Source organism: Micropterus dolomieu, linkage group LG08 (genome assembly GCF_021292245.1).
Source record: "Micropterus dolomieu isolate WLL.071019.BEF.003 ecotype Adirondacks linkage group LG08, ASM2129224v1, whole genome shotgun sequence".
Classification (NCBI taxonomy): domain Eukaryota; kingdom Metazoa; phylum Chordata; class Actinopteri; order Centrarchiformes; family Centrarchidae; genus Micropterus; species Micropterus dolomieu.
The window spans coordinates 31,569,773-31,596,280 of record NC_060157.1 but is presented as its reverse complement, the minus strand read 5'-3'; the positions used below and the strand labels follow the sequence as shown (position 1 = coordinate 31,596,280).

At 42.6% G+C, this 26,508-nt stretch overlaps 2 protein-coding genes across 2 annotated transcripts in view; one reads left to right on the top strand and one right to left on the bottom strand.

Annotated features, from left to right (window-relative positions):
* Positions 1-3,475: 3,475 nt before the first annotated feature.
* si:ch73-70k4.1 lies at positions 3,476-17,608 on the bottom strand. The gene is made up of 6 exons (XM_046056108.1): positions 17,581-17,608; positions 15,966-16,019; positions 15,800-15,893; positions 14,226-14,373; positions 8,113-8,633; positions 3,476-6,480 (listed from the first exon to the last, which is right to left on the bottom strand). The coding sequence occupies exons 1-6, from the start codon at positions 17,606-17,608 to the stop codon at positions 6,408-6,410; spliced, it is 918 nt and encodes a 305-aa protein (XP_045912064.1). The 3' UTR covers positions 3,476-6,407.
* Positions 17,609-25,131: 7,523 nt separating this feature from the next.
* The window catches only part of skia (v-ski avian sarcoma viral oncogene homolog a), a 71,218-nt gene continuing 69,841 nt past the window's right edge, over positions 25,132-26,508 (top strand). Inside the window, exon 1 of the mRNA XM_046056176.1 lies at positions 25,132-26,461. Within this exon, the coding sequence (XP_045912132.1) occupies positions 25,556-26,461 (906 nt within the window). The 5' untranslated portion in view covers positions 25,132-25,555. The remainder of the gene's footprint in view (positions 26,462-26,508) is intronic.

The window sequence follows — 26,508 nt, the reverse complement described above, 5'->3', positions numbered from 1 at the left end:
CACACACACACACACACACACACACACACACACACACACACACACACACACACACACACACACACACACACACACACACACACAGATGAGTAAACAGCATGTTGCTACAGGAGAAGTCAGCAGTGTTGCTAAGGGGCTACAATTATTTTTACCCAACCTCTCTGAGCCCACTAGTTATGGGTTCTGCTCCATTTACCTGTGATTATGCCTTTGTTAATAGAAACAGCATACTCAGGAAACAAAGAAGCTGCTCGAGTTCCTCCACTTATTAGTCTGCACCATGTTCTTTCTGTCTGTCTGACATCATGTACTCAGAGGCCATTTTACAGGCTTTTAAGGATTTATTCTGAGAGCAACAAACAAGAAACACGAACCCATCAGGTGGTTTTACAGCTCGCGCACAGGTGTAGACTTTTTAAAACAGTAGCAGCAGGTACAGTTTTTATGACGTGTATTTTTAAAAGCTATATGTTACAGTAACTTTGGGTTTCATAGGCATACGTCTAACATGTGCCTCTGTGACATTTTAAAACAGTAGGGGGGCTCTCTCTGTCAGAGCTGTGAAACAAATCTGTCCCTGCCTTTGTTCAGGACTTGATCCAGGTTTGCCATTGTGTTCTGGGTTCGTGATAAAACGACGGCTCTAATTCCTCTTTCTGTCTCCCTCTTCCTCAGGGACGTCATCAAGAGAATAGACCAGTCCGAGTTTGAGGGATTTGAATACATCAACCCCCTGCTGCTATCCACAGACGAGTCTGTATGAAGGAGAGACCAGCTTCCTCCTTCGCCCACCTACTGTTTGTCCAAGCTGCCGTCTCAGCCAAAAAACCACTCGCAAGCCAACTCTGAAAGGCGAGGAGGAGGAGGAAGAGTAAAGGACAACAGGGAGGACGAACTCCCCCTCTGGACCTGTCAACAAGGCAAAGCAAACAGGAAAATGGGAGAGTTTCCTTCCTGGACGATTCAGATTGTTGTGTCGGGTACTGAACTCTTCTTGTCATCTACAAGGAAAACAAAGATACTGGACTTCAAGAACATTCCCTGTCGTTACGTTGTCTTCCCCTTTCTTTTCTTTTTCTCCGTCGGCTTCATTCCTTCCCCCCTTCGACTGTCCATCCTCGTGTCGAAGCACGACTGGCTTTGTAATTTGAACAGAGAGCTGTTTCATTCTGTGCCTGCCGTCATGAACACACTTCTCATGTCCGTCTCATGTCCCTGGATCAATATGACAGTTCTGCTGAAGGACTTGAAATTTTACGTGCACTTTTGTTGTTTTATTAATTTTTTTTTTTCTCTATCTTGTAGGGAGGGGGGGCGATGCCTCACACAAAACAAGAATGTACAATGACAAAGGAAAAAATAAGTTATTATTGTGTATTATAATGTAGGTAGTGAATCCAAAATTGACGATGCCTTTTTATTGATGCAAGTGGCACATTTTCATCCGTAACCACAAACTTTTCTTTTTTTGGGTGGGGTGGGAGGGGGGTTAACTGGGAGACGACTTTTTATTTAATAAGTGCCTCAAAGATCGTATTAATTACCATGTCTCTGATTGCACTTATCTCTTATTGAACATGTCTTCACCCATCATGGCTTCAGTAGGTACAGATCACCTGAAGGCTAGACTCTATCGGGGTTGGTCAAATCCAATCTGTAGGGGACTCGATATTTTCGGAGCACAGTAGCCTGCTTCAGTCCTGACTGGATCTTTTTATTTTTAATGAATCCATTCAAATAATCCATACAGAGCAAATTACTTATGACCGGCCTATATATTCACAAGAGTAGCATCTAAGCCAACCTCAGACGTGGTGTCAGGAAGAGACGGAGCGTCAGCATTAAAGCATGATGTATAGATGGCGTCCTGCAATACAAGTTTTCCCAAAGCCAAATTATCATTCAGAAATGTCACAGGTAGGTGTTGTGCAGCAGACAGCATTCATACAGTCCTGTATTTAGAAAGGTGTGTAAAGGCCATGGTATACTAAAAGTCTGGCAGCTTTAGAAACACATTATATCAGGATGTCAGCTGAAAAACAAAGCAGCTCATTGGCTATGGCCTCCACAGTGTGTACAGGCCTGCTGGCTGAGCTCAGATTCTTCCACACCAGCTGCCACTGCGTGACCATATGCAGCCGGTCGAAAATATCATGCGACAGGTTGGTTGTGCTGTCTTGTGGAAACGTCTCCATTTTGGGCTCATTGTGTGTTTCCGTCTCCACACTAAGGCTGGCTTTACATGGTGCAACCACAGCTCAGTGCAACTTCACATGTTAGATTGTTCTTTAGTTAAAAAAAAGACCAAATAAAATGACAAATAATCAAAAATCATGTTTAAATGAAATTCAAATGTATTTTAAATATTGTTTTATGTCTAAGAGGAATAAAAGGTCTTCTTTTAGCCTCTGAGAGGGCGGGCCGGTGTACAGAGACACTAGTCTGCACCACAGTGTACAGGCAGCATCCTGTTAGCAGTGCTGCTGAATAATAAAGACCTTTTATCAAGAAAGCAAAAGATATCAAATATTTGAAAGCATAGGACCTGTTAATCACAGAGCAGAGACGCAGTTTAATTTCAGTTTCACGTCAAACATGTCCTCATTCCGTTCTGTACGTGACGCATTTGACTAAATTACTTAACTTTACGGACAGTAGGTGGCCTGGATTTAACAACAACTTCCACACTTTATTGTACTCTCTGCATCCATGGTGTTAATTTCCCACCTGTCCGGGTACAGTCCAAACTTCTGAACACATCTGTGTATGCAGACACCCAATGCAGTATAAACAGAACTGCCCATAGTATCAGGACGAGGGCTGTATTATGAAGCTCAGTACAATTTGAGTACTGACCAAAATGTATCTGTAATATTGGCTGTTGAAAACTGTCATATCAAAAAATGGCTTTAATTGCTTCATTAAATTGATCCAAATTGGGAAGTGTTTCCAACTTCAGGCTATATTTTATTTAGATTCTTTTACAAAGCTTTGTTATTTAACAATAATGCACTGAGCAGTTCTGAGTATCATATTAGTACATTTACATTTATTAATTTTAGCTGACGCTTTTATCCAAAGCGACTTACAATTGCTATATATATCGGAGGTCGCACGCCTCTGGAGCAACTAGGAGTTAATGTCTTGCTCAGGGACACATTGGTGGATGGGTCACAGTGAGGGATTGAATCCGGGTCTCTCACACCAAAGGCATGTGTCTTATCCATTGCGCCATCACCACCCCCCACTAATACAATATATTAGTATATTGAACTCTGTTATCAGCCAGTCCTGATTGAGAGCTGTAACCTGCAGCTGACAGCAGGAGCCCAGTGTAAAGCCAGCCCAACACATGGTCAGCTCTCCAACATCAGCTCATTTCTCTTTGGTTCTGATCCATCAAAGGGGTTTCTAAATCATGATTTTCACTTCCCCAGCTGGTGCAGAGTATGTACAAAACCAACAAGAAGCCAAACAAGAAGCCATGAGTTTATTTGTATACAGGAAGCTTTAAGCTGTTTCTAGTTCATGCAAGTTTAACTTCGTATACTGCCACCTTTATACACAGCAAGCGACTTATTTGGAACCAAATTTAGGAGCCTTGAGCTGTTAAAAGGCCGGGATAAAATCAAACACATGCACAACTGTGAATATCAACTAGGAGCATGGATTAATGCCACGGACTCTGAAATGAGCTTTGTGTTGATCCCCTGGAGAAGAAGCGCTCTCGGTTGGCTGAGATGGATTTGATGAAATCTGACCCGTGCTAATTTGATAACCACATAATAGGATTAATTAGCTGATCCCGAGTCAAAGGGTCTCAATTAGCTGCAGGGCCTTTAAAGGGACAGAAGAAACAGATTGGGAGAGGAGAGATAATGAAGTAGATCCACAGTCACTGCACACACACACTTCAAAAAGCTGGAAATCACTTCCACATTCGACAAGCTTCCTCATCCGACCCCCCAAACTCCATCTGAGTTGATCAGAGCCGTGTTTTGTTGATCTATTTGCACACCAGGTGATACGTTAGTGGCATTCTTCTTTTCTTGAGGGACCAATGGATTGACTGGGAGTTCTTGAAACCACATTACAGAGCAGCGAGGGCCATTCAGACATCTAAAAATGATTTAAATTAGTCCATGATTTTTTTTCTAACATAATGCCAGTTGGATATGCTTAATTTTGCTTCACTGCATATTTGTAAATATATGTAATTATTAAAAATGATACTGGTTTTCCGTGAACTGAGTCTTTCCTTTTTTGCAGATGGCAGCAGAAAAATCTTTGCAGATGCTACAGTTTTGTGTGTGTGTGTGTGTGTGTGTGTGTGTGTGTGTGTGTTGCCTGGAAGTCGGCCTCAAACGCCAGAACATCCTCTGATCACCACTTAATCTGCTCATACTGGGAGACTGGAAGAGGCAATTTACCAATATTCCTTATCCAGCACCATTTTCTGTATTTATTTGATATGGAGAAAATTAACACAAACCATTAGAAACTATTGTAAAAAAAATTTGTATATACGTGTTTAGGCCAGTGTGCAGATTTATTTACCGTCCCTTGACAGTTTCTTGCCAAGCACATTTGGAAAAGTCAGTACGACAAAGACAGAAATATAATTTTTTATGTATTTTTAGAGTAAATAGGAACTGTTCATGATCTGTATGAATATTTTTTTTCCAGATTGCACAATAACTTGAATATTTTTGCATGTTGAAAACTGCAACGAGCCAGGCCTGATCTGAGATGGAACCAACACACAGAACACACAGAAAAAATAAAGATGCAGTTTTGTTCAACTGATTCTTAATACCCCTAAGTCATTTAATAGAAGAGGGATCAATCAATCTCATTCAGTACAGAACTGGAAGCAGGACATGGCTAGCCTGGCTCTGTGTAAGGTTTCAAAAATACACAATTTGTGATTTTAAGGGTGATTTCTTTTATATTCGAATTCCCATTAGCTGCCATTACGGTAGCAGCTACTCTTCCTGGGGTTCGCACACAACAAAATACAATATATAAAATAAGAATTAAGAACATGTTTAATTCCATATTAGTGTTTCAGGTCGTTTAACGAACGTTGGGGTTATTGTTAACGTCTTTTAAAATGTGACTTACTGGGTGCTCGTTCCACACTGTGACGGCTCTACACGTTACAGATCTGCACATGTTCTGGGGTTTTCTTTAACTAGATAACCCCCAGAAGCGTTACTATATAGGTCACTGTACTGGGGGCAGGTAATTCATTTGTGAGTACAGGCAATTTGGTTGTTATGCCTAAATAAACTCATTAGATTGTGTGTTAACCACGAGCCACTGGAGACGTGTACTCTACCTCACAACCAGCGGGCAGGGCAGCCGAGCCTTGCAGCTTTGTTCTGAGCTTAGACAGATCTCTGCACCAACCAGACAGCTGAGCCGTCATCAATAGTGCCAATCTTCCTCCATACATTTTCTTAACAATATTTTCAAAATATTTGGCCTCTCGAACCCGTTTAATATCTGAGCCTTTGAGTGATGCAGCTGATTAACTTTATTAGTGGCATGTCATCCGCAAATAGAGCAACACTGCACTTATCCAACACATAACTCATGTCATTGGTAAATACTGATAAGCAGCTCCCATGGGGCTCGCCGCACTGTAAGCATTTAGGGGAGAAGAAAGCACCATTAAAAACACAGGCTGTGTGGTGTTGGATAAATAGCTTTTCATCCGCTTGACTTATTCAAGACAACATTTCAGCCCCTCTAGGGGAGCCCATTTCCTTCCTTAACTTACAGCCTTAGTACATTCAAAACATTCATTTTAGCTTGAACTCATTCATTCCAACAAGAGAATTTAATAGAACAATGTGATCACGTTATCATGACTGCCGGGTAATTCACATCCGACCAGTCTAAGAGAAAACCTCTCCATCGACAGGTCGGCTTTGTGAGGAGGAGGTGGCTCGGCTCCACTTTGGTCTCTCGGAGGCAGGTCGGATTGCCAGTTTAGTTTGGAGATCTTCTTGACTAGCTGGAATCAAAGGCATCGGAGGCCAAGAGGACAGGCTCGCAGAGACCCAAATTCAGGATCAGGCACCTCTGAGGGGAGTCTTTGAGTTATTGCGACCAGAGCTTTCAAAATCCCCCTGGTGTAAAATCTCAAAACTAACCCTCTTCCATGGCAGGAATGATCTTTCCAATGTGCATGCTTCTTCTCCAAAAGAGGTGAACACCCTGCTTTCTCACCTTGACGTATAACTCAGTGTCCAGGAGTCCCTTTCTCAGCATACATCCTGTGAGTGTTCTCCATACGAGCTGCTCTCTGGGTGCGTCCTTCTCCATGCGATAGGATACTGGAGTGTGTGGGGCATCTGGGCTGCCCGTAGATCCTGGAGAGCAGCCAGCGTCCTGTCGGCTCACCAGGTCACGTCCACATTCATCTCCGACAGACACTGGGCCAGGTGGCCGTCACAGTCCATCTGGGTGAACCTGGAGAGACAGGAACAAGGAGATGCACTGATGGTACTGACGGTGAACACACACATTGTGAACACACACTTTCACACACCGACACATACATTCTGTGTTGGCCTGTTGTCAAAACTCATGTACTTAGAAACTCACTGTCAAACAGACACGGGAATCCAATTCATCAGGCTTTAGAAATGAAAAAGATTTAAATAGTCACAATGAGATTGTAAACATGTTGATGTTCAGCAGGTACAGTTTAACATATTAGCATGCTATGATTTGGACTGATTGGAAACACTGTCATGTCCCTCTGAACCTTCACTGAATCAATTTGTATAATTCTGAGCACGATTATTTAAAATTGTTTACGACGAGTGTGCACAAGAGCAAGGGAATATGAGTGGAGGACAGCCAGCCCTCCTCTGTGTCCGCTCACACAGAGGTAATCATTGTTTCTGCCGGAGACCTGCAGAGTGAGCACAGCCCGGTCATGCAGTCTGGGGCCAACGCACACAGAGCCACCGGGTCAGAGCAGGACCGGACCAACAGCAGCACAAAGACAGGACTGTTCACACAGATGGAGCCGGGCTGCTGATCCTCGTCCACACCACGACACAGCACCAAACCCACCTTCTGACCTTCTGGATGAGTTTTGAACAGGGATGTCCCAAGAAGGTTTTCTGGCTCAAAGCAGAGTCAGGTTCAGACTTTGATCCAAATCCTATATTTACTTAAATGTCAGTTAAACGTCTTCAACACTTAAATAACACCTGTAGCTACTAAATCACACTCACCTTATTTTTAACAAGCTACTTGATCCAAATATTGAAGGTCCTGCTTCAAAACAGTGTGTTTAGGTACAATCCCAACATGACTTTAAATAGGTGTTAATCTATAATATGCATAAGCTAACATTTACTGTTACTGGGCACACACACACACATTACTAAGAGGACAGCTATGAGGATTTACAGAATCAGATGTGTATTTAGTAGCTTTAGTGTTTGCTTATAGAGTGTATGGAGCGGTTGCTTTGTTGTGCTGCTCACCTGACACCCAGCTGTGACACAGTGAGAGCTACATAGAGCTCAATTGCTACATCTGTACTCATCGGGATGTGTTTCAGGACGGAGCTCCGGTCAAGCACTGAACGAGTCAGTGAAGGAATCTTTTTAATGAACTGATTCTAATGATTCAGTGCACTGAAAAAAAAACGCTTTGCCCATCGCTAGTTCAATATTATTAAGCTGATCTTAAATTATTGATACAATAGATCTTTTTAATCTTAAAATTACAAATGTTTAAAGCATAAAGATGTCACATTCTTACTCAGTGATTTCTCTAAACATGGACTTAAGTGATGTAAGTAAGCTAATATAGTGTTTAAAAAAGTATTAAAATGTTTTGACTTTCCTTAGTTTTTTCCTTAAAAATTTTATAAAACATCTTTTTCTTTTCTCTTCTGTGAGAGCATACTTTACTTACTTTTAAATAAAATCACTTATTTCAGATCAGTAGTAGTAGTGTATTAGTAGTTTCTTTCTCTACCAGGAGGGTCCGTCCCTGTCCGAGACCAAGTCCTGATTGGTAGCGTTGAGACAAGACAGTGTATGTTTATGTGCAAGAATGAAAGTGTGTTGCACCTCTTACCCGACAGGGAACTCCAGCAGGCACATGGGACAGCTCTGCAGCCGCTGCCCTCCTCCTTCTCCTCCTCCTGCTTTGACACTATTCTGCACCTCCTCTTTATTTTCAGCCTCCTCCAGCTGAGAAACCCGGCTGTCATACACCCTCACCTGGTCTGTGAGGAGCTCTCTGTTGACTGGACCAGCCTCTCCTCCTTTCCTACCCTCTTCTCCCCCACCACTCGAGGCTCCTGCTGATGGAGCAGCCTCCTCTCGGCTGTGGAGGGACAGTCGTGGTCTTTTAGTGAGGGCTTGAAGGGATGCCGTCTTGCCATCATGACTCTGCCTGCTGTGAGAGGACAGCTGTCTGTCAGGTGTCTGTGGTTCAGGTCTGGTCTGTGCTGAGAGGTCCTGCTGGGAGTAGCTGAGCCTGAAACGATCTGGACTCGAAGTCCTCGGAGAAGGTGGAAAGGGTTCAGGGAAGGCAGCAACCTCTTCACTGAAGTCACACCACCACTGTACATCAAGCGTTAGTGCTGCAGGTCTCTGAAGTGACATGGAAAGAAAAACAGACTCTGTCTGAATTTAAGACCTTTTAGCAACTAGGAGAGGGAGGCTCGTTTTTACCAACTTGAGAAAGATGATTAAAGTTGCACTATATTTATAAAAAAATAACAGAGGGAATTTCATTAAAGGTCACTGTCTCAGAGACACGTTGCACAACTTGTCCTGGTTTGTATGCACGTGTGGAAACAATTTAAATCTATCATCAGGCTTTCATTTTTACCACGCCAGAGGTTTTATAAAGATTAGCACTTTAAATACAAAGTATGTAAACTTACGTCATGCAGAAACTGCTGCAGATTAGACAATCAATCACAGTGAACACACCTTTTTAAAATCAAATCTGCTTTGCTGACTCGTGATAAAGCAGTTATTATAAGCAGATGGCAGACTGAACAATAGGAGGTAGAACTATGTGCCAGTTTCTCACTGTTCATGTTCCGCTTCATATGAATTCTCCTTTTAAATATTATCTAAACATTGGTGTTCAGTGGTGACTAGCTTTTAATTGTATATATATGCATTTTTTAAACATATATTAATGTAACATCATGTAATGTGTTCTGTAAAGTATGTCAGGTATTGACTATTAGGAAGATTAGCTGATTTCCATGGCATCCTAATGGGTTATCCTTTAATGAGACAAATATGGCCCTTTCAGACTTTATATTCCGATCATTTTTAGAGGTCAGTACCATCACATAAAGACCAGGTCAAAAAAACAATTAGCTCTACTGTAACGGCTTAAGTTAATTTTGAGTCACGTCATATTCACCATCACTACATATTTCCAATCTGTTCCACTTTGATGTTATTTTCATTTGCTGTAAAGCTGAAGTCAATGAAATGCAACACTTCCTGCAGGTTTTTCATATTATAATATTCAAAGCCTACCGCAAACGGGATGGTTTACGATTTTTCAGCCACTGGAGGACTTTCAACCTGAAACATCTGTGCAGGAAGGGCTGAGATACTGACGGTAATGATCCATGGAAGCAACTGGTTAATAAACACTGTTAGTGAAGAGGAACTGAGAGCAGCATAGGCCTCTCATATAGACTTCTCATACAATATGTGAACATGACCTTGATCATTTTTGCTAACCTCGTATTTCATGTTATGTTTACATGTGTGTTTGATTACATGAGAATGTCTCCAACATCTTAGACATCACCCGAATAAACAGCAGGATTTTCCCCACCATCATAACACTTAGCCAAACAGGAAAAAAACTATGCAGAGACACGCCTCACTGTCATTTCTGGTTCTGCTGGCTCATGGTCTGTGTTGGGAGTTTCAGAGGACGTTAACAAGCCGGTGTGTCGACTTTGTTTAAATACAGTGGCACCTAAAAGCGACAGTACAACTACATGTTCTGTGCCAAACCATACGTTACTGTGTGTAACACTGTCACTGTTACACATTACTCACTTACACATATTGTTTGTTTGATGTTTGTTCACTAATTAACTATTTAAGTTCCTCTCGATTTTCCTACCGATAAATAAACTAGACGCCATATCTTAGATTTAGGCTTAGAAAAGTATTTCACTTCAATACATATTTAAATATTGTCAGGCTTGTTGTCACACCTTCTACAGTGCTGCTAAAACATGCCCTCTTATTGAGGCTAACATGCTCTCGGGCAGCAGACGCTGTGGATTCTGCTATATTTCAGCAGAGTAGGAATGGTTACCATGGCAATGCGCGTTCATGAGTTTGTTTATCAACAAACTCTCTGCAGAATCGCATAGTATCCCTTTAAAAACTCCTTTGTCCCCCTGGCCATTACACTGTACAACAGCTCCTAGTCAAGGCAGGGAGGACAATAGACAACAGGACGATTTCTACCTCTATTCGCACTGTTTACTGTTTTTGCACTGTTTACTGTGGCTACTGTGTTATAAGTTTATTAAAAAAATTTTAATTTGATTTTAAAATATGTTAAATGTATGTTTAATGTATGTATGTTTCGTATGCTACTGGATACTTGAATTTCCAACCAAAAATGTAATGTCTTATATTCTCACCCACTATCTAATAATGGATAAAAAATCCAATGCAAAACTTATCTGCCAACCCCTGCTGTATATTAGTTCTTTTTCTTCTTCTTCTTCGTAGGTACATAGTCAACGTAGTGATGAGTGTCTACACTGCCAGAAATCTATAAGAAGAAGAAGAACATAGTGTCGAAACGTGCTCTGTAGTGCTGTTTGTCCATTTTCAGCTACTGTAGAAACATGACGATGCAACATGGTGACATCCATGTAAAGCCTAGTTCACACTACATGATTTTAAGCCCAGTTTGCCGGTCAGTGAGCTCGGCGACCGTCAGGCTGTGATCAGGGGTAAATCAGCGATCGATCTGCAGCTGCCAGTCGTTATGTGTGAACTACTCAACGACGCATCAAAATGGCTCCCCAACACATTTCTGATCTAACATGCCAAATATGTAGCGGAGTCAGCCGCCTGTGAGGAGCTCTCTGTTGACTGGACCAGCCTCTCCTCCTTTTCCTCCCCTCTTCTCCCCCACCACTCGAGGCTCCTGCTGATGGAGCAGCCTCCTCTCAGCTGTGGAGGGACGGTCGTGGTCTTTTAGTGAGGGCGACATCCACATCCAGCCAATGAGAGCAGGCAGCTGGCAGAGCAGGCAGCTACTTTTTCACTGCAAAACACTTTTTACTCCCCTCCAGCTCTCTCTGTAGCTCAGACGATCCCTGCTACCTGCGTGTGCTAATCCATCCTTTCACCCAGATTCTTTTTCTTTATAATTGCTATCTTTATAATAACCAACAACAGCTGTTTTGTCTGTAGGTTCGCGTCATTTCCCATTTTACATTTCACGTGTGTTTTCTTGAGAAAACGTGGTTTGGAGACCAGCGTCGGGTGACACAGCCACTGTCAGCTCGTGTAGTGTTTGACCTCCTGTTACGGTCAGTCACGTAGTGTGAACGCCACAACGACTTCAAGACTGCCGCCACACGACGGCAAGTTATGTAGTGTGAACGGTACGGCCATTGGCCAACGCTGAAAGTCGTGTAGTCTGCACGAGCCTTAACATGCCAAATATTTGGAAGGAGTCGGCCGACTCAACATCCACATCCAGCCAATGAGAGCAGGCAGCTGCTTTTTCACAGCAAAACACTTTTTACTTACCTCCAGCTCTCTCTGTAGCTCAGACAATCCCCACTACCTGCATGTGCTAATCCATTCTCTCACCCAGATTCTTCGTCATTATAATAACAAACAGTTGTTTCGTGTGTAGGTTTGCATCATTTTCCATTCACACTGAAAGCGAATCCAATGTTTTAGGCGGCTTCATTACATTCAAAGTCAATGCAAAGATGCAAATTCCTGTGATTTGGGACGAGTTCACAAGAATAGGTTTTAGAGAAAAGTGATTATTAGAGCAGAAGACCACTGGAGCAAAGATGAAGATGAATCCAGAGATTGAAATGATGAAAGAAGTTTAACTCTAAACCAAGCCGTTTGAGATAATTGCAAAAACATTAAGTTGGTTGTTATAGCGCCACAATGAGGTCTTTGAGTGCCATTTTTTTGCCTGAGTAGTGGGTGGAATTTGCAGCCCACCTGCCAATTTTGGTGATTTTTCGTCCAGCAGCTTTTGCTGCCCAAACACTTTTAGCGGAGAAAAAGAAGAAAGAAAGAAAGAATAATGAGAACAAAAACAATAGGGCTTCAACAGCTTCGCTGCTGGGATCCCTTGGAGAAAAGAAAGAAATTCAGAAAACATTCAGAAAACAAACATTTAAAAAGGTGTTATCCAGCTGACTTGCTGACAGACATGACAAAGCATGTGTTTTTATGGTGCTTTCAGACCAAAAGCGAAGCGAGCGTTCGGGGCGGTGAGTTTACATACAAAGTCAATGCAAAGATGCGTAGAGCCGCGATTTCCTGTCGGGCGGCGTGAAGTGCAGGCGACAGTGCTGGCAACGCGAAGGCGAAGCGAAGGAATTCGCATGACACTGAGTCGCGATAGCCTATCAACGTTGAGATTGTCCGTACGTCACCGACAGCTTCAGAGCGTTGTGTGGAGAGGGCCAGGCAGAGCGGGCGATCGAAAATCTGCTGGCTGGCTGAGAGCTGCTAAACTTGGGGGAGAGGAGCAGGGAGCAGCGCTCCAGCTTTTGGACAAATAAACACCCGTGGTCGGACTGGACTTTGCTCGCAACTACGCCGTTTGCTCGAGGGAGGAGTAAACTGCTTTTATTAAATAAGCTTTTTACTTCAGTTTATAGGACGTTGATGTATCTTCACTCGAGCTTCTCAGCAGCTAGATTCCGTGCACATCCGGTTCCAGTGTTGTTAGCATCGTTTGGCACTACTTCATATTTATATAAAAACCGGACAAAACTGGACATTGCTGGGAGAAAAGAAAGCGAGGAGATTGAACTACCTGGTGAGTTAAGAAAACATGTGTATGGAACTTTAGTCCAGCTATCGTTGTACTTTACTGTGACCAAGTTAGCATAGCCCTGATCGATCCAAACTCCATTCAGAAAACAAACATTTTAGAAGTTGTTGTCCTGCTGTCTTGCTGACAGACCTGACAAAGCATGAATTCATATGTTTAACAAAACTGCATCATATTGTAGTTATTTCGGCATCAGTTTGATCCGTTTATTGCTATTTAATCACAGCAAAATGTTTACTTTGGGTTCATACAGCTGTAGTAAAGGCAAGTTGTGTTTATTAACGTTATCGCGTTAAAATCGCCTTGTGTGTGAACACTTGCAGCGAATGTACTCACGCGAGGAAAGCGTCACGAGGGCGAAAATTTGCGTTTGGTCTGAATGCGGCATTAGGGCTAACAAATCATTTGGGTTCATACAGCTGTCGGATTCGCAAGTTGTGTTTATTCGCTTATCATGTTGTCCAGCGATAAAACCCGCGTGAGGAAAGCGCTGCAAGGATTAAATTTGCGTTGTATGTGGACACAGCATTAAGGGGGGACCCGTGGTTATGTAGATAGAAATGTCTCATTCTAAGGTAATAAAAGCGTAACGGTTTAGTATGGTAGGTCTTTACACACCACTGAAAACACAGTTATGGATCTTATACTGCATTTCTGTCAATAGACCCTCAGAAATATTACACACTGAACCTTTAATATTTTTTTTCACAATTTCCAAATCCACTGTCTGAAGATTATTCTGAATAAAAAGTTTTATCATTATATCTGTGGGATAAAATGACGATGATATCTTTTATTGCAATTATATCTGGGACAATAATCGTCAAACAAAAGTAGTTATCGTGACAGGCCTAGGTAAGCATGAAGGGAGTTTTGAATTGGGGAAATTAGGACTAAAATCCCGTCTCTAAGATAAAGCCTTGCTTCTGTCTACAGCATTCAAATGCTTTGAGACTTTAGTATAAGAACATGGAGTACGGATTAGAAACTATATTTGTGTTTTTACATTTTCTATGGGATGCACAACAACTGAATTAGACAGAAATCAGTCACTTCTTCAAGAACTTCTCAGCCTGAGCACGTAGACACACGTCACCATTTTCACTATAGGAACTGTGTAATGACATGCGGTAACATACCGCTTCACGTGGATGGGGAAGATCAGGAACTAGGTCCCAGTGCTGGTTCTCCAGGTACGGCAGAGCAGACTTCAGTGACAACGCCCACAGACCCTCCACAGCAGGCAGCTGCTCTCTGTTCCACCACGCTGCTGCAGGAGACGCTGACCTGTAAACCAGATATCACACAGCGCCTGTTGCTTGTGATGTTTTTAGTTTTGCTTTTTCCCCAATTTAAAAAAATGATTTTGTATGCATTTTTAATCTGTCAATCAAATTATTAATGAAACCACTCTTTGATCTGGTGCACAGTTTCTGATTGTGTAAATAACAAAGCAGCAGAGAGAAAAATATAGATCCAACCCTGTGTGTCTTAAAGTAGTAAAGTAGCTTAAATTTACTTGCATTTTTAAAAACAAGAAGGTGACTTGATTCAAATGTTTGGAATATTTTGTGTAACAACAAGGCTGCTCCACATCTGACTGCTCTGCTGTGGTTTTACTTTGTGTGACATCCACCAATGTGCTCCCGTTTGGTTGATCCATTTGGGAGAAAATTCTCCTAAAAAACTTTCAAAGGATTTTTTTTCAAAGCTTGGATGTATTCTCATAGTAAGTTATGATTTTATTAGGTGCACCTGTGCAATCAAATGCAACAGCCGTGCAATAAATCCTGCCTCCTGCCTGTAATAGTCTGTTTGTTGGCTGCACCGTGTCAGAGAGGAGTGAGTATTTTCTCCACCTGGCTACATCTTTTTTTGTTTCCTCCTCTACACTTCCATAGCCACTGAGTGTAAAACTCTCCAGGGAGCTCTGACATTTTGGTCTTTATATAACAAAAACATCTGAAATGTATTGGTTTCCATTTTGAATACTGAAAATGTAATTTGTTTACAATCAATACTTTGGTATATTCATTTATTTGTTTATTCCTTTTTGCTGTTTTTCAGCCCTCATTTGCTTTTCTCCCAATGTTTTTCTTATCTTCTGCTGTATCCTGTTAACACAACCCCCCCCCCCCCCTAACCCCTATCCTCCTGTGGAAAGAGCAACACCAAACCCGTTTCAAGAATCTGACATTTATCATTATTTTGGATTTAATGGGGAAATATGCACCCTTTTATAAAACATTATGATATACCTTCATTCGGCATGCAACGATTCCACATACCTGCTTTTATAAATGCCAAGTCTGTTATCTTCCTAATTAATAATAATAATAATAATAATATTAAAAATAAACCAAGCAACTATAGGGCAATTCTAAAAGTTGAGCTTTCTATCTACAGATCAACAGATGTGTATTGTTAGATCGCCGACATGCCGAATTATCCAGTGGCACCCACTTGTTCGTAAAATGTCTTCAGTTATGTTTTCTCAATCATGCGCTTAAACGTTAAACTGCTAAATATATTAGCGGAGGCTGGTTCTCTCGTCTGACGGTTCGTTTTCTCACCAGGTATAGGCTTTATTAAAGTCCCGAGATAAAACGGGGGCCAGTGTATTAAAAAAGCAAAGATAAGCTTAGGCCAGGTTTGAATATTGTTGGTGGGTTTTGGGTGAAAACTGACACGGAAAGTTAAGCAGAACACACACCTCCCAGACTCTGCTGTAACGTCAATGCGACTGGAAAACAACGTCGTATGCCTCTTCTTTAGGGCTCCCCTGGAATATAGTTCCGGCTGGAAATCTTCGACAGAGGATTTCTTTCGTTTAAGTTTAGACTTTGAATTATTTTCAGCCATTTCATGAAGTTACTTACACACCAGCTTCGAAATTTCGCGGTACTGTGCGAGTAACGGGGACTTCCTTATTCCTGAAAGTTTACGTCACTTGATTCAAGCCAATCAGAAAAGGCCTTCTTCACACACACACTCGCACTGAGGTTTAATATAATTTTTCTCCTTAGGGTGAAGTAGTGATGGTAATCAAGTGAGGGAGGAGGACTGAGGGAGGTGGATAAAAGCTCCATAAAAACCTTGGTTTAGTTTTTTTTTGTCTGTAGAAGCAGCTGTTAGTGACATTGTTGATGAGAATCAGCCACTAATGTCACCCAATAAAGTTTGAACATAACTCAAATGTTTTTGGGACTGTCGAGAGCCATGAAAATTTATCTGTGGGCTCCAGGTTAATCTTTGTGGGATGTTAAAAATCATCCATTGATACCACGTATGGTGCTCTACCTCCCCAGTCTGCATGTATAACCCTGTTGTTTATTAATTTCTGTATTGATTATTGCCGTTGTGTTATCTGTCTCTATACACTGCCTATGCTGGCACCAAAACTGTTTCACAATAAATATAAATCAGATCAACTATGTTTCTCTATTAGTGAGACTATGGTGTTAGTTTTCTACTGATGTATCACAAAGATTGTGCACAGCTTCCACTCTATAGTGAAAGGGCTAAAGATAATTTTTCACGGGACACGGAAAAGTGCTTTTACATTCAGTTAAACCTATTGTATGTTTTGTCTAAAAAGTTGCTCCTTTTCTGTGACAGCTCCTCGCTATTGGAAAATGACTGCAAATTTTTCCAGGTCTGGCCTAAGAGATTGTATAGCCTTTAAGGAGAATTTAGAGCAAAATCTAGATTCCTTTAAAAAAACATACTGAAAAATAACAGTAAGTAATGGCTGCACTGCCTGTTGTGGAATTAATATCAACAGGAAGTTCATCAAAGTTGCTGTTGTTGCTTAGCCCAGAGTTCATCAAAGTGTCAGACTCTCTCAAAATGTGATTTGATTATGACTTTTGCTATAAAACTACACGATAAAGAGCAGTTTATGGTCTACCATATGTATCATCATCTCTCACTTTTAATACACAAGATATTCTGTCACTCTTGCACAAGGATTTCTGCTCAGTGCACACTAAAGAAGGTTACATCACACAGGAACGCTAACTGCAATGATAATACTTTGTTCCCTCTGCTAGGACACACATAAAGTGGAAAGTTGAAGTCATAATAATGGTGGGACTTTCTGAGCCCTTTAAGCTGTTGGCCAGAAGAGAGGGACCAACGGAGAGTGGCTACAATTATGCAATGGAAACCGACTGGGGAAAGCTGGACTGAACGGAAGGAAAAGGAAAGAAAGGAAAGAGGAGAGCATTATTGACAAGAACGGAAAACAGCACTATGGGAAAACCTGCCACTTTGAAATAAGGTGAGAGCATTTTTTTGGACACAGTGCCCCATAAGATGAGTATCCCAGAAGGACTGCTCCTGAAACGCTGACACTGGCCAATCAGCCTACCTCAACCACAGAGGGGAAGAAACACAAAAGCAGAGCCAAGGGCCAGGCCTGCGGTACATGGTGCTACTCTGGGAAAAAGCAATCCGGCGCCTGGAAAGAAACAGTTATGTCATCAGTCTCACGTGATGCTGTGTTGTGCTCCGTTGCCATGGTGACGGTGAAGATGATGAGGAGCATAAAAGTGAGGTAGCAGCAAACTTAAGTTAAAGAAATACACACCAAGTGTTTGGGAGGTTATACCACCGGTCAACTTCTCCATGGAGGTAGCCAGTTAGAAACCTTCTTATTTAACTTTAACTTTAATTATCTATAATATTATAATTATAATAATATTATAATTATCTATTAATTATAATTATCTTCATCCCCTGTGAGGGATAAAGCAGTAAACAGTAAGCTCCCTCTGTCGTTTAAAATGTCTTCAGCAGCATGTTGAGCCTCCTCCAATGTTAAGTTCATGTAAGTTCAGCTTTGGTTTCCTGACATGTACCTTAGGATGGAAACTTTCCTTCATGTTCTTCTGTGTCATACTTATTTTGCCAAAGTCAACTTTATTGTCAATTCTACTATGTATTGGGCACACAATGGATTGAAATTGCCTTTCTCTCAACACCCACGTGAAGGTAAGACAAAACAAATAACGAAAACAATAATTGTCCTTCCTGAGCCATACCATACACCCTTATATGGGGTTAAAACGGTTAGCCTCATATGCTACAGGCAACTGGTCCTAGGTCGATTAAGCAGCAGATTATTACAACCCATATTTAGCCTATGTTATTTGTCAGGCGGTGACTTCTAGTGGCAGAAGAAGTCAGCTGATGTAGAATAAAGAGCGACAAAGTCCATGTAAGGAGGTGGTGGGGTGGATGGATGAGTCAAGTAAACTAAGGACTTTGAATCAGGAGAAAGAGGTTCAAGTACCGTGTGAAAGAAAGTCAAAGGTGGGGCGCTGGTTAGCTTAGACCGTGCAACCCGCAGCCCCTTGTTGCATGTCATCCCCTCTCTTTTGCCCATATTCCCTGTCTCTCAAATGTCCTGTCATGAAATAAAGCCAAAAAAGAAAGTCAAAAGGTGACATGTTTGAAGTTAACTGTTACGTTAACGCATGTTAAACGCCATGAAACTCACCTAACATACTCAAGGTCCGGTGCGCATGTCACTGGACTGGTACTTGCCAACACTCTTATATGTCATTTTGGGTAATGGTCATATATGTTGTACTTTCAAGCAGATCATTTTGGGACACTGGCCGTTCTGTCAAGCTTTGGGCATTGGTCAGGTTCACATGTGGTTGTTTTCAAATATAATTTATTAATGGTTAATAGTTATCAGTGTACATTTGAATTAAGAAATTAAAGGAATGGTTGGGAAATAGCCTTATTCCCTTTCTTTCCAAGACTGAGACAAGAAGATCGACTCCAGCCTCTCTGCGTGTTAAGTACAAAACCAGATGAGTCAAGATGTTGTTAGATTAGCTTAGCTTAGCATGAAGGCTGAAAGCAGGGGGAATTAACATGTTGCACCTGGTTTACTAATATGGATGATTTTTTTTAACTGTTTGTAGGAAAGAAACCAGATACTGACATCCATTCAAAGTGAAAAGGAAATTTCACTGTTAGTAGCAGTATGTTGTAATTTTGACCACACCCCCCAGCACTTCTCCAGTCCAACCTCGACGCTGTAAAAGTTCAGACTCAAAGAGGAAAACAGGCCTTTGATTTATACATTATTTGGTTGGGTGGTACTTTAATGAAGAGAAGGGACCTCTCATACTAATACCTAAGAGCATCAGTGTGCCTCAAACAAAGAGTTTTGTCTGCTATTCTGACAGCCCCGGAAAACAACGATTTTGGACAGTGGCATTTCAGGCAAGTAAATTTTCCAAAGCAGACAATTACCCAGTTTTATGCAGCAGTTGGCTATGTGTGTGCAGGTGTGAAAGTAAAGTAGTAGATTTCTTCTCCAAACTGTAAAACAGAGATTTCTTGAACACAGCAACAGGGAGGAGTTTTCAGACCAGCTCATACGTGCAACTTGTCATGCAATGATAAAGTAACTCTGCTAAAGACATTATGCAATGCAGTGTTCACTGTGATGAGGGGAAAGGGAGAAGTCACGGCCATCACATCAAGCAAGACCTCTGTGTTCACGTAAGCAGCAGATAATGTGCAAGGAGAGGGAAGGGCGACAAATTAAATGTAAGATGAGCTAATGAGAAAGGAGAACAGGAGGACAAGCGCTGCATGCTGGCAACTGTATGAATCAATGAAAACGAGGCTTGGCATTCACTCCATACTGTCTAGCAGCTTTGTCCTTAATAGGATGAGAAGCCTGAAGGAAGCACAGGCTTTGTAACTCACTTGTTTCTATTACCACTTAATGTACACACAGAGACAGTGATGCAGTATGCCAGTGTAGTACTGTAGGCCCACATCCAGCCTGTAGCTGCCAGAGCTGGCTGAAAGGATGGCTTCATGCCAGACTGATAAGCCCGGCAAAGGCTCTGGTCCCCATCAGAAAAGGTCACTTACAGTATCTGCCAGCTGAATGGGATGGAGCCCAGCCCTGTGGCTCCAACACTGGAAGCATCAGCATGATACTGCTTTGTGGGCCACCAAAGTGGGTTACAGTAATGTATTATATTTAAAAAATGATCTATTCAGTGTCTTTCAGCTCAGATACGATGATGTGATGCAGTTGGTTCACTGCATTTGAACTGTGGAAATAAAGAACATTTCTTGCAGACAATGAGATGGGAAGATGAACATCAGTCTCATATCTTTGTGGTTAGTACAAAGCTTGGAAGCCCAACGTGATTAGCCTAGATTAGCATTAAGGCTGGAAGCAGGGGGAAACAGCTAGCTCTGTCCAAAAGTTCAAAAATATGTAATTCCGCCAAAATTACAAATTCAACAAAATAAAAAATAAAAAACGTGTTATGCACCGCTAGGCTAACCATGTCCTAATCCAGCTCCAGTTTGGGAATACACATATTTGATAACCATGAAGCTAGGTAGTCTGTAATGGCTGTAATTATACTGTAAACTAGCATAAATAAAGTTAACATTTTCCAAGGCTGTCCGTCTGAATGAAATGAACAGGGAATGTTTTTGTCGCTGCCATCAGCTCTAGCTGGAACTGGTCAACATCACTTAAACTCCACTGATCACTCATGGACACACAGAACTCACTCTTTCTACAACTTACTCAACACATGAAAACTCAAATTTATCGTGTCACAATCATACCGCATCAATTTTTGGGGCACGTCCACAACAAGTAAGGAGGACAGAACGCATAAACAGCAATATTCGTAGAAGAACACACTGTTAATGTCATGGTTTTGGGTTTTCCTCTGTTCAGCCTTGTTAATTTGCACGTTGCATGTTCCAGGTTTTCATATCTTAGTTCTGTGTCTTTGTTCACGTCTTAGTGTTAAGTCCTGGTTCTGTGTGTTAGTTCTTTGCTCTGTTTACTAGTTTGTTGTTTCCCGTTTAGATTTTACATGTGCTCTGTGTTTCATTCATCCTTGGCCCATTTGGTAGTTCATGTATTCTGTGTTCTGTTTAATTCATCCTGGTCTGTGACCAATCAGAGCTTAAGTGCACTTCTGCGTCAAATCGTCGGCATAGCCTCTGCCTCTCTCGGCAAAAGTCAAGACAGTGAACGCTGTAGCGCTACTTCCGACTAGCGTTTGGGGGTGTAATTGCAGATTGACGGACGCACAAGTATAAATGCCTGGCTACGCAGGACTATAAATCAAGCTTTACGGTCCGCGTTGCCTTGACGAGTGTTATATTTTTGAGGAGGTGCATGTCAGGCTATGACGTAGGTGACGGCGTAGGGTAGGGGGGCTACGCAGAGGCTACGCCGTCGATTTGAAGCAGTAGTATAAATTTCACTTCTCTTCTAAGTGCGGAACATGGCACCATTGCCTCTCTACCACCACCTAGAGGACACCAACCTTGTGGCCATTGTTCATACATGCCAATGAGTGCCCCAGTGAACTCATCACATCCACCGTCCACACTCGTTTATGCAACTGCTCACACTCATTTTCACTTTGACTGTTTCTCATGTTTATTAAGTGGGCTACCTTCAGATTGATACGAGTTTCACCGTATGCATCATTTCCTGTGAATTGTTTTTGTGTTAAATATGTCTTGATGGAGGGTCAGTACATTTGATCAATAATGCAAGCATCCCGTCACTGTTATATATTCACAGATTCATTTCATGACGTATTTTCTTCCTTTCTTGCGTTCTTCAGCTCTTTACTTATTTATTATTTTTATTGAAACCCTTTTTATTCCACTTGTTTCTTGTGGATTCCTCGTTCCACTCAATTCAGTTTATTATTTGTCCCAAATGGGCAATTTGTTGCTGCAGCGAGGTTAAAAAGCACAAGAAACATACAGCGGTGAACACATGCACAGGATGAATGAACATGATTTATGATGGGAAATAAAAAAGCAACATTTTGGTGATGCTATCATGCTCTTTTATTTGTTTCTCGCCCAAGAATTCAATCTGTTTACATGTAGTGGGGGGCATTAACTTTTTCAGCTTTTAAAAGGGGGTCATGACAGTAAAGGTTTGAGAACCACTGGCTTACACCAAAGCACAGTGAGTCATTTAGCTCATCTGAAGCAGGCTATAGGTGTCCACTGTAGCTGCACAAGGGCCCCTAGACTAGCGTTGTAGTCAAGACCGCCCAAACCGAGACCAACTCAACACCAAGACCAGAGTTTATTGAGGCCGAGACAAGACCAAGACTTTTAGGGGCTGAGACCAAGTCGAGACCAAGACTGAGGGAGGGCGAGACCGAGTCAAGACCAAGACCAGTTCCCCACATTACATGACACACAATAAAATGTGGAACGAGCTCATAGATACTTCTCAAATTGATTTGAAAGATCCACATTCCCATTAAAACACCCACATACAAACACTAAGAGCTGAAATAAACGTAAGCATCTTTATTCAACTTTTCCATGTTTACAATCACAGTTGTTAAGAAGATATACTTTATACTTGTTAACAGGAACAAAACATATATAATTAGGGTTATTGGTTGCATTTGAAGCAATACGTTTAGCATCCAATCAAAGTTAGGATGTTAACATAAATCAGACAATGCAAAAGCAATTTATTGATATTCCCAGAGTTATGGTCTTGACTGGTCCCAAGTCCTCAATGTCCAAGACCAAGACCGTTCTCGAGTACTACAACACTACCCTAGACATTTATGAACAACATCCCCTAGTAACATTTAATGTAATAAACATCATCAATACCAAACAAAACATGACATATCTTTGTAATTCTGGGCATCTGTGTCACCACAAGATCAACACTACAGATAAGATAAAATGCATTTAAATATGAAAATATTAAATACATATTTGACACAGTCACTATTGTTATCATCATAATATTTGACAGGGGTTTACAGTATATTCATGTGTGCATTTACACATTTAATCATTTGTCCCTCAGACTCTGCTAGCTTGCAGGTCTTGCCCCCCCTCCCATCATGCTGCAGTTACAGCAGGGTTTGGCTAGGGGACGCCACAGGAGCAGCAAACTGCTTCATCAGCACTGGAGTTGAACTTGCTCTGGACACATGACTTCCTGAGGAATGGTTACTTAGCTTTTACTGTAACTCCTTCACTCCCTATAATAAGATGTAGAGACATAGTAAGTTATCTGCACATAGGTCAAGCTTAGAAATAACTCTTTTACATAATGTGGCCCCAAAACATCCCTGAACACAACGTGAACAATTATGTTATTAATAGGCCATACATCTAATCCAATGGTGACCTAAAAAAGGAATCTTTGTAACAGTGCATTTATTTAAAGAAAATCTACATGTCAAAGTCAACGTGTTGGAAACAATCATTTAATAATTAAAAATATATACTTTTTATGTGCCAGTGATTTGATCCTGACAGTTTCTCACAGCTGATCTGTGAAAACAAAAGGAAAACACCTTCTCTCGTCATTTCATTAGCGAGATTGTCTCTCAAAGTCGCCAGCACGTGAAACTTGTTTGTTCCCCGCAACTTGCCAAACAATTTTAACACATTCAAGCAGAAGGGAAAATAAACAAACCGCAGTCAGTTCTGCAAGTTTGCGTTTCACCTTCCAAAGCTAAATTTGTTTCTCGCAGAACAGCACCCATCGTCCTCTGGGCTTTTTTTCTCTCTCTGAACCAAACGATCCACACAGAAGCGCTCTCTATGCTTCTGACACGTTCAGGCAAAGACAGTAAATATCAGCTTCTGTGTGGAAATTCCGATCCAGTTGCTGAATGACCGCAAATCTGACGTCGACGTCCACACGCCTGCAGTCACACGTGGAAAACTGTATGTTGATTTCAAATCCTGTCAATAACTGGGGAAAAATGTCTTGCAAGTCGGCTCCACTGCTTCTAACGCCACGTGATTTAAACGCAGCTTTTAGTCTAAGCTTCATTTATTTTTAACCTAAATCTTTCTCAAGCAGTGATTTCAGTGATGGAAGAACTCCTCACATCTATAAATAGAGCTTCCACAAAAAAATCTATTACAAGTCAACGAAGGCTAATAAGGACATAGCCTGTGTAAAAAAAAGAAGGCATTAGCACAATATTTAGGCTTATTTATTTATTGCGGGCAGTAGCGGCCCAAAAGTTAGAGAAGCGAGTTTGTGACCGGGAGGTCGCAGGTTCAATCCCCAGAACGGCAGGATAAATCTGGGTGTGGAAAGTAAAAGATTTACCACCACCGAAGTACCCTTGAGTAAGGCCCATAATCTCAACTGCTCCAGTGGAGCTGCTCAGTGGCCGGCAGACCAGGCTGCGGTTGTACTGGGCAGCTTCCAGGTGTGAATGTGTAATGGTGTGATTGTGATCAGGGCCTTCCTGCAAGTGAGAGGTTGCTCTCAGTGAAACTCCCTGAATAACTATAAGTTCTAAAAAATATTAATGCAACGTAAAACAATAGGCTACTCAGTTGCTGCCAATTACAGCCCTGCCTTCAGAAAAAGGAAGTATAAAAGTACTTATGCAGAATGACCCCTTATCTACCTGTATTAGTAATGTACTATTATTATTAACATGTAGACCTAAGTATTTTAATAATCAAGCAGCTTGGCCGAGCTTATTTTAACTATTTTAAATATGGCTGCTTTGTATGTAAAACCTGCTGTGAAATTAATAGTAGCTACAGTAAAAATATTTTTGAAAATTTCCCTTCGAGTTCTGGTGCAGTAGAAGTATGAAAGTAGCATGAAATGGAGATACTCGGGATATCTGCATGGGATATCTAGTTACTGACCACCACTGCAGAATTTACTGTAAGAAAGTTTACAGTAATTTTTCCCCCCACAGGACCTGAACGCAGCACCCGTCTTCCCTTCACTTGCGCCTCTCCTCTTGCGCGCTCCGCAGGGCGGCGGGGGGTGATTGCTTGTTCCTGGAAGAGCCCGGCCTGCCTGCAGAGTCACTCACATTCCTGGCTGGGATTCAATGACTGAGCCAGACACAAACACAGAGGGAGGGGGAGGGGTGAGAGAGAGAGAGAGAGACGGAGAGCGAGCCGTAGACTGGGGAGGAGAGAGAGAGTGCGCGAGCGAGGGAGTGCGAGCAGGCTGGCTCTCAGACTTCTCATCTCCATACAGTCAGAGTGAACTGCGGGGGCCGACGGAGCGGAGTGCTGCAGTCCTCGACAGCGGAAAGAGCCTCAAATAAGGATTGTCTTATCGACCTGTATCGACTCACAGCTCCTGCTTTGGGTTCATCTTCGCCTACTTCGTTTTGGAATTCAACAAAGGCAACTTTTGGCTTCTCTGGAGTTTTGGAGAGCCGCGTCTCTTTAGTTATGGACAGTCGGCGCGCCGCCGCAGGGAGCGACTGTCCGGTGTTCACTCTGTAGTCACGGGAATAAAACTGTAAACTCGCCGTCTGGGACTTTTTACTGGATGTTTGATGAAGCGCTCCGCAAATTTGTTCAGTTCTGGGACACCGTGGATTTATCAGGTTCAGGGACGGATTGATACTCGCGATTCAACGACAAAAAGGATTTACGCTTCTGAAGTTGTAGGAAAAACATGGAGACTGTAAGTCGGCAGAGCTTCCAGCCTCATCCGGGACTGCAACAAACTCTCAAGCAGTTTCACCTCAGCTCTATGAGCTCTCTGGGCGGACCGGCGGCTTTCTCTGCCCGGTGGCAACATGAGCTCCTCTTCAAGAAGGACGGGAAGGAGCCCGAGCCGGTTCTGCAGCATCTGCCGCCGCCGGTGATGCCGGGCCCGCTGTTCATCCCGTCGGACCGCTCCACGGAAAGGTGCGAGACGGTGCTGGAGAGCGAGACCATCTCGTGCTTCGTGGTCGGCGGGGAGAAGCGCCTGTGCCTGCCGCAGATCCTGAACACGGTCCTGCGGGACTTCAGCCTGCAGCAGATCAACTCGGTGTGCGACGAACTGCACATCTACTGCTCCCGGTGCACGGCGGACCAGCTGGAGATCCTCAAAGTTATGGGGATCCTGCCCTTCTCCGCGCCGTCCTGCGGCCTCATCACCAAGACGGACGCCGAGCGGCTCTGCAATGCTCTGATCTACGGAGGCGCCTACCCGCCGCGCTGCAAGAAGGAGCTGAGCGGGGGCTCGCTGGAGCTGGAGCTCACCGAGAGGAGCTTCAAAGTCTACCACGAGTGCTTCGGCAAGTGCAAGGGCTTGTTCGTGCCGGAGCTGTACACCAGCCCCAACGCAGCGTGCATCCAGTGCATGGACTGCAGACTCATGTACCCGACCCACAAGTTCGTGGTGCACAGCCACAAGGCGCAAGAGAACAGGACTTGCCACTGGGGCTTCGACTCGGCCAACTGGAGGGCGTACATCCTCCTGGGACAGGATTACACGGGGAAAGAGGAGAAGGCCCGCCTGGAGCAGCTCCTGGACGAGATCAAGGAGAAATTTGACTTCGCCAACAAGTACAAGAGGAAAGCATCATCCAGGGTAAGTTGGCCCTCATGCTGCGCCTCGGCCAGTTTGGTGTGAAGCTT

Bases quoted from the DNA above. Each gene is read 5' to 3' on its own strand.
- si:ch73-70k4.1 (XM_046056108.1), bottom strand. From the start codon at position 17,608: ATGGCAACGGAGCACAACACAGCATCAC. The intron at 14,374-15,799 runs GTGTGTGTTCTG...TCTGGTTTACAG, and splicing joins GTTACAGCAGAGTCTGGGAG to GTCAGCGTCTCCTGCAGCAG. The intron at 8,634-14,225 runs GTATGTTACCGC...ATGTCACTTCAG, and splicing joins TTCCCCATCCACGTGAAGCG to AGACCTGCAGCACTAACGCT.